This window comes from Lygodium microphyllum, chromosome 5 (assembly GCF_053477565.2).
Source record: "Lygodium microphyllum isolate KBCC chromosome 5, Lygodium_microphyllum_v1.1.10, whole genome shotgun sequence".
NCBI classification, from domain to species: Eukaryota; Viridiplantae; Streptophyta; class Polypodiopsida; order Schizaeales; family Lygodiaceae; genus Lygodium; species Lygodium microphyllum.
Window position 1 is genome coordinate 67,384,155 of NC_141139.1, and position 8,818 is coordinate 67,392,972.

The 8,818-nt window shown below is 38.8% G+C and overlaps 1 protein-coding gene across 1 annotated transcript; it reads left to right on the forward strand.

Moving 5' to 3' along the window:
* The first annotated feature begins 585 nt into the window (after positions 1-585).
* On the forward strand, positions 586-1,782 carry LOC148035931 (pathogenesis-related protein 5-like). The gene has a single exon (XM_087679043.1). It carries the CDS (start codon positions 776-778, stop codon positions 1,370-1,372), a length of 597 nt encoding a protein of 198 aa, XP_087535169.1. The 5' UTR covers positions 586-775; the 3' UTR covers positions 1,373-1,782.
* The last annotated feature ends 7,036 nt before the right edge of the window (positions 1,783-8,818 follow it).

An 8,818-nucleotide genomic window follows, 5' to 3' on the forward strand; every position in this document is an offset into this window, starting at 1 on the left:
GAAAGTTTTACTCATCTAAAGAAGGGCAATATTGTCAAATTTAGCCTAGAAGGACGACGAACCGAAAGGTTGCCCTTCAACACAAGACATAGACATTGATAGAAGGAAGTTGTCGAGACCTTCAGCCCTCAAATTTGAAAGGATCGAGGGCTGCTGGCCGCTGAAGGGCTTTTGAAGCCGTGACGACTTGCTCCCTTGTGGTAATAAGCGCTGTAGACTTTGACAAAAGGACTCACGCGTTGGTGACTGCTTCGAAGGAGGACTCATCCGGCCTTCCCAAACTCTAATTCCGCATGCCCCGGTCGAGAGCGTTTCACGTTTGAACAAGAGACGTAGCAGCGCCGTTCAAAAGCAAGTTTTTCCATGCTTGCCGTTTCCTTGGATGGACAACAGACGTAGCAGCGTGCGACCGCGTCGGCCGCACACTCTAGACAGCTAATTCATCCACGGGTCGATGACGTCGTCCGCTGACATTTGAGGACGTCCCAGGACAACTAGTCATCTAGTTCTATCAGTACTTTGCGCTGCTAATTATATATAAGAGTCGGATCGGTAAGCGAAATATGAATCAAGACGAGGAGCATAGGCGCAGATCATAACACAACGCAACAGACCTTACATTTCACTCAGAGCAGACGTACTCCTCTTGATAGAGCCCGTACCAGAAACGTCACTCAGAGCAGTACTCTTAATAGAGGCCGCATCAGAAACATCAGGCTGCGCGTCCAATACTTTCTTCGATAAACGACACTACAAATTGTCCGCAAGCGACGATATGGCTGGTGCAAGCTGCTGCAGGTCATCGCTGGTAGCATCACTGGCCGTCGTGACAATGATACTGATGAGTATGACAAGTGAGTTAATAAATATTGTATCGGCCACTTCCTTCAATGTGGTAAACCATTGCGGGAGCACCCTGGGCGTGCAAGTGCGGGAGAACGCCGGCGGTCCGTCCATAGGGACCACAGGCTTCTCCCTGGCGTCCGGCGAGACAAGGTCTCTGACGCCCCCTAATGGCTGGTCGGGCAACTTGGGGACAGGCACGCCGAGCCTCCTGGCCGAGTTCACCATCAACAACCCGGCGGGCACGGACTTCTACGACGTGAGCGCCGTGGACGGCTTTCAGCTGGGTGTGGGCATGAGCATCACAGGCGACGGCGCCGGCGTTTCCTGCAGCGCGGCGCGCTCCATCTGTCCCTCGGGAAACATCAACGGCAATGCTTGCGTCAACCCCAACCGCGACGACCCCAACACCGGTTACGCCCAGAACGTGCGCGCCTCCTGCCCCGACGCCTACAGCTGGTCTAAGGACGACCACGCCACCCACGGCACGCCCACAGGGGGCACCTTCGCCATCACCTTCTGCCCCTGAATACCTACCTATCTCCATTAATATACGGCCTCCCGCACTAGCGCCAGCTAGTTATTATAAGCGACTGTGTACCAGACCAGCGGTGCGTTGTAATAAAACGTCCGTCGTCCGGTTAATATGCATTCATCTGACATGACTTGACTTGGATGAAATTTCCATGGTCGAAATACTAAGTTCCCCATAGTGATTCGAGTATCCCTTATTACTTCGGAGAGTGCTTTAAAAAGTGATAATTGAGTACGTAGTCGCAATCAAGAGTCTAAACACACAAAAGGCTAGATAATTCTATCTGTCATCATGGCAATGATCAACTGAATAATACACTACACACTAGATTGCAAGCTAGCAAGAATGTCGGCAGCTTGTCACGTTTGTACAATGGGAGTTATTTTTGAAAAGCAGGGTTCCATAGAGCTCCTTGGTAGGGGGCTTCTTTTCACAATATCATTGCACGCTTCATAGATAAAGGTTTGTGCGTTGCTAGAAGAATAAGGCCTTTATTAAGAGAGGCATGGGCATGGAACTATAACTTAATATATCATATCTGTGCTACAGACTTGTTTGATTTGGTGCCTAAATTTTCTCTCCCACAATATTAACATTATGTAAAAAATAATTCCTCTAATAAAACTGTTTGATGATTTAAGATCACTGTAAAAACCCTAATGGGTATTTAGAGCTAAAGACATGTCATATAGTCCTACTTACTCTATCAATATAATCTGATCTTCAAATTCTTTGATATAGAAATCATATGTTTACGAAATGATGAATGTAGAAAGATGGATATGCTTATGTTTAATGAAAGGAGTTCTTGCATATCATAACAACTCCAAGACAACCATGCATCCAAGTTGCACAAGTCATGCACTCTCTCTCTATGGATGAACTTGAATATGATGAAATATGCATGATAGGGTTGTGGTTGGATCTCAAATTTTTTTTCTTCCCTGATTATACAGATTCATAATACCAACACTAGATTCAAATGTTATTGTCTATTTGTGTATGTGCTTTTGAGTCCTATGCACATTGAATTCAAACTTAGGTTTCTGTGAGAGACATTTTTATTTAGGATATGATTTATGCAAGAGCAAGTGAGACAACTTCACACACTATTAGATATTTGAGATATCTAGTAGTTAAATCATGGATTTTGCAAGTCTTGTAGTATTTATAGTCCTAACTTTTCATATTATTATGAAGCTATGGATGATTGTGGTACTCAATGCACTCCTTGAGGCAACCTATACCTTCATAGTTTTTTCAACAAATTTGTATATATGCACATGCGCAATCACTTCCTTACAAAAAGTATAGCATAACAAGTCAATTCAACATAAAAATGTGGTCCTCAACAAGAAGTTCAGGAGTATTATGAAGTGCATCAACAATATTCACAATTCTAGTATGGTTGTAATAGGGAGATTTGTCAAAGATCATTATTCATCTATGTGTAGGGATTCTTGAGATGTATATGTATTCCAAAGAAAAATTTAGCCTTTATTTACAAAAAACACTATGTATGCAATACATCATGTAGTCATAGAGCTAATCTAACATAGACATTTTACAAGGACACATGGTAGGTCAAGGTGTTGTGAACACTAATGCCTTGTTTATGTAGATTATGAGAAGTAAGACAAAAGGTCTCTATAATAGTTTGATGTCTAGAAAATAATGAGGCTAGTCAATGTAAAGCAACTTTAGAGCATGCATGTCTAAATATTGTATACAAAATTACTGTGCAAAAAAATGATTTTAACGTTGAAAGATGAGATTACATCGAAATGATATTTACAAAAATCAACCCAGAATCTAGTCCCAACAGTTTAGAACAACTCAAAGAAAAATAATGAGTGCAAATAGGCAACTTAGACCCCTTAGTTGCTAGTATTTAAACTCACATATTCTCTTTAGATTACTAGTACACCTTATGGCATGTATACCTCTTTACATATTGTGCTAATTTTGATAAGTGTGGAGATGTTTATTAGATGGTAAATAAAATTTCAAAGCTACTAAATTTCATAAGATTACTAGTACACCGTATGGTATGTATACCTCTTTACATATTGTGCCAATTTTGATAAGTGTGGAGATGTTTATTAGATGGTAAATAAAATTTCAAAGCTACTAAATTTCATTAGAGACCTACATAATCAATACAAGGCATAAGGAAAATAGTAATGTTTATTTCTATTGCAGTTCTAAGAAAAATAAGAATGCAATACAAGCACCTATGGGTGTGCTCATATGCACTTGATGTATGTCTCAATATTTCTTCATGAAAATGCCAATGCAAATTTGGATATGCATATTGATGCAACTTAAATTTTTTCCATTAAAAACACGTTTTATGCATATTCTAACACTAGTTAAATTTACTTTTGGTTAAAAGATCCTTGTTCTTCTCATTTTTATGTTATCAGAACTTGAGATACATATTTAAACCCTACTATATTTTGCATTTTAAACCCAAAAATCTATTGCTACCAATAGCTAGCACAAAGAGCTTTTTGGGCGATAAGCCGACTAGCAAAATGTCCCCCACGTACTGAATCATAGCACTCTTCAAGAATGAATGGTACCTCACAAGTACTACATAATGGTGATAAATATCATCTACAACTCTCCAATATAAGACACCAACTATAATCGAAAAGAGTAATGCTTGTTACTTGATCTTTCTCATTTTAGACTTTGATAAAGCATCCCTAGATCCTCATGTATATAAATAATACATTATAGTTGCATACCAAGAAGGGATGGAAGTTGTATCAATCTTGAATGAACCTTTAATGTAACTTCCTTCAGCCAGAATTTCCTTTGGCTCCCCAAAATCCACAAGAAATTCCACAATACCTTGCATCTTCAGTGGTTTACTCCTAATCTTAGAATCGAACTCTTGCAAAGTAATTAACCACTTTACTAAATGGTCAAGGGGCTACAATTTTTTTAGCAATGGTGTAAGCACTTTCGCCTTCGTGAAAAATACTACCTTCTCATAGAGAATATAATGCTGAAAATTTCTTCTTGGTGAAAACCATTACAAGGCACAATTTCTCCATGTACGTATAGTTGACTTCAGATATTCCCAACTTTTTGCTAGCAAAGGCAATTTAATGATACCAATTCTCTTTCCAAATTGGGTTAAACAATAGCTTATACTATGCGTTGTTGCTATTGAAAATATATAGAAAACTTCACCTCTTCTAGGCGCTTTTAGGATTAGCACTTTCACTAATTCATGCTTCACATCCTCAAAGGATACTTGATAGGCTTCATTCCACCCTGGTAAGTTACTCATGAATATATGTGTGCATCACGTGGATTCAAATAATGTATTTTTAAAATACAATTTTTATATATTTTTTACATATAAAAGGGTGTAATATAAAGGAGTTATTTACAGATTGAATAGAAAAGGGTTATGTTTTATTCATGAAAATTCCACTCAAACAGATAGTTAAAGGATATGAGGTTCGTCAATGGCAACACTCTATCTGCCACTGCATTGATAAATCTTCAGTAATATCCTAGTGATAATAGAAATTTGTGCACCTCTTTTAGAGTACATGGTGGGCTCATAGCAACCATAACCTTTATCTTTTCAAGGTTAGTTGCAATACTAACAAAACTAACCACTTGGCCTAGTAACAACCCATAGGATACCCCAAAGGCGCACTTTTATGGGTTAAGGGCAATGCAAAATTGTCTATAACGCTTAAAGCATTTCCTTAGAATGACGAGTTGTCTTTTCCTTGTGGTGGCTACCCCAAAATCATCAATAAATATTTTTAACTCCTCTAGGGAGGTATCACCAAAAGTCTTCTCAATCGTTGTTCATTCCCAAGAACTAGGCGCATTGCATAGACCGAAGGCCACCACATGATATGTAAAAGTACTCAAGACAGTGATAAATGTTGTTTTCAACTTGTCTTTCTTACAGAATAGCCATTTGGGTGTATCCAACAAAGCGATCCATAAATTAATTACTCTCCCTACCTACTAGTTGATCCAAAATCGGATCAATAAATGGTAATGGATAGTAATCCTTAACTGTCTATTTATTGAGCTCTCTAAAATTTACGCAAATTTGAATCTGATTGTTCTTCTTTTTTATCAAAACAAGTGGTGAATACCATTTTGTGTGTTGAACAGAAAATATTAGGCCATCTTTTCGTAGTTTATCAATTTCTCAAATAGCCCATCCCTTAATTCAAAAGGCATATGCCTTACTTTTTGACGCATAGGACAACCACCTTCCTTTAGAGGAATTGTATGAACAACCACGTTGGGAGGAATATCTCTCAGCTCATCATAACTCCACACAAAGATATCATAGAATCTTTGTATCAAGGACACACAGTCCTTTCTCTCATCTAACCTAAGCATGGACCCCTAATTTTATTGGTCATGAATCATTCAACGTGGCAAGGTTTAACTCAATTACATCCGCATCTCTAATCCTCTCTTGAGCTTCTATTGGCCCATTCAAATTTATTTGATAAATATCCTCCTTGGTGGACCCCTTATTGGATTTATCACCTAATGATGACTCTCTAGAAAATGGAGCATCTAATGTGTCTAACTTTGATGAGGATAAAGGAACTCTCTCACTTTGAAGAGATTTAGAATAGGCATATGCTACTAAACATTTGGCACCTTTGTCAAAGATGAACTGACCAGTGGGTATATCAACTTGACAGTCTGCTTGTAACATCCATGGCCTACCTAGCAATACTTGATAGCTAGGTCACCCTACAAACCTAATGACTCTAAAGTCCAAAATGCATTCCACACTCGCAACGATCACATGAACTTTAGTGATGCAACCTTCAGGTTGTCTTAAACTATCATCAGCCATTCGAAGAATTGTGGGGGCATCTTTCTTGATTTCTAATCCAAGCCTCTCCATCAATTCCAAACTCATAATGTTGATGGAGGATTCTATGTCCACAATAGTATAATCCACTAATATTCCATCAACCTATGGTGCTACCCTTGAAAAATGTTTTTTAGCATGTTCAAACCAATTATCTCCTACTCACGCTATTCCCAAGGGTTCAAGGATATACCATGTGTGAAGAATCTTCTTAAATTTTGTACGCACTCCTGCAGACAACTTAGTTAAATACATGAGGTTTACATTCGGCTTAACTTTGCAACAAGAACTCACTAGATCAAATTCATAATAGCTAGCAAGAGCCTTTTTTTCTCACCAGACCATTCTCTCCTTTGGTCTTTGAATTGACTTTGGTGCCTATTTCCTACCTTTTGCCTTATTCTTTGGCAACTCCTTATCCTTGTTGGGGTCAGCTTTACCATCTACAGCTTTGACATGCCCACTATCATATTGGGATTAAGGACTTGTGTCCCCTTATTGTCTTGCTTAGCATTTTCCCCCTTGACATGTGTTATATTGTCTTTGTCGATTCAAACCTTTTGACCTCTCATAATGACCCATAGGTTAGAAGCTTCAGTGCCATTGATGCAAACAACTTCTATAGGGCTAACTCCATTGCCACTAGGCAGCTCCTCTACCATAGCTTTCCCTCTCTGTAGTATTTGTTTCAGTCCCTCATCTTGCTAGAGATTATTTCCATGTGCTCGATGATTGATCAAAACTAGCTATTTACTTTCTTTTTGGAGAGAACTAATCTTGCTCCCACAATAGGTACTAGCTAAGTGGCCTGACTTCCCATATATGTCACATTTAAGATTTGGACAATTCTTAGGAAAATTTTGACCATCACACCACTTACAACTATTTTTTGAGGGGGTATCCTTTTCAAGGCATACTCCCTATCAGATTCTACTGCTTTTTAAAAAAATTGGCATCAAGGACTATTTGTCTATATTATTCGATAATCATGTCAGTATAGTGCTTCAGCATATCCTTAGCTTCACCAAGGACATTCGAGGAACTTGACTCATAACCATGATCGCATACTTGTAGTTCCATTGGTCTAAGCAATTGATTAGGAATTGGCTTTTGATTTCTTGTAACATTGGTAGGATTTATTGTTTGGCTTGGAACATTTAGTGGAGGCATGTGACTAGCCATATACATGGTCACACTGGGAGGAGGTGGCAACATAGGCACATTTTGGATCATGCTTCCTCTACCATTAGGAGGAATCATGGTTATCCCTTGACTGTTATTTGTCAACGCCAAAGTATTTCCAACACCTAGACTTGAATTCCCGTTTGCCCAAGAGGTATAAGCTACTTGCAATTGTGATTCTATATCCTCTACTTTTGTAATAGTCGTATCAATGTCAATAAGAGCAACACTACTCAGCTACACTTGAATGTTAAAGTCTAGCCCATTCAAAAAGTATTACAACTGAGCAGTAGGAGTTGGAATGGGAATATAGGTTTACAACCTACGAAATACTTCCTTCAGTTTCTTGGCATATCAACGAATATTTATGTGAGGTTCTTGACATGTTACATTGATAACATGTAGCCAATACTAACCTCCCCTTTCAGGGAATAATTCTCTTCGAAGACCGCAAAGAAAAAGTGAATTGTAGTTATGGTTTCAGCCTTTAGGCTATGATACCATACTATTGCTCGTCCTTTCAAAGACATCTTAAAGAACATCATCAAGCATTCTTCATCTTGAATTCGACAGTGAAACATTAACTTTTGGAATTAATTGATATAAAGTTCTGCATCTTCCTCTGTTACACCATTAAAAATGGGTAGAGGAAACCCTAAGACTGGCAAGTTCGGCATTCCTACTACAATTGCAATGGGTCGCACCATGGTTACATCTGGATTCACTAAAGGAGTTTATACTATAGAAACTATTACTCCACTTGAAGTAGACGAACTAACTAGAATGGAAGAAGTACTAGAACTCTGTTCTCTTAACAAATTATGCGTCAAGCTAGGGTTACTAAGATCGCGCCCCATTGTAGAGATATTGAACCATACCTTTGTAGAGAATATCTTCAAATGATTTTGGCCTATTGTCTAGCCCTTTGAGATCTTTCTTATTTCTAAATTTTAGCATGATGATCTTTTGAATCTATCTCACTAGCTTTTGTAATACATTAACAAACTAGTCCCTATTGATCGAGATTCGAAAACCCCCACTTATTAGTGGCTCTCGAAAAATGCACCACCTCTCCAAACCTAAAATGGGCTAGACACTGGCTCTAAGACACTAGCTAGGCCTCTACTACTCATCTAAAACCACCCCACACGGCCTTACGGCTAGGAGCATCTAAAAGCTTTGTGTTTGTATGATTTTGTAGTCCAACAAATAATTATCTTCCCGCTCCTCATAGGGATTCCCTAAATATCTTGGTGTTATACACACCACGTAGCACACATAGGAAGCACCTCTTAGTTGATCACCACACTCTCCTACACCTCGTAGATTGGTCCCAAGATGGGTTGTGAATATAAAACGCATTCGAAACAAAGTCT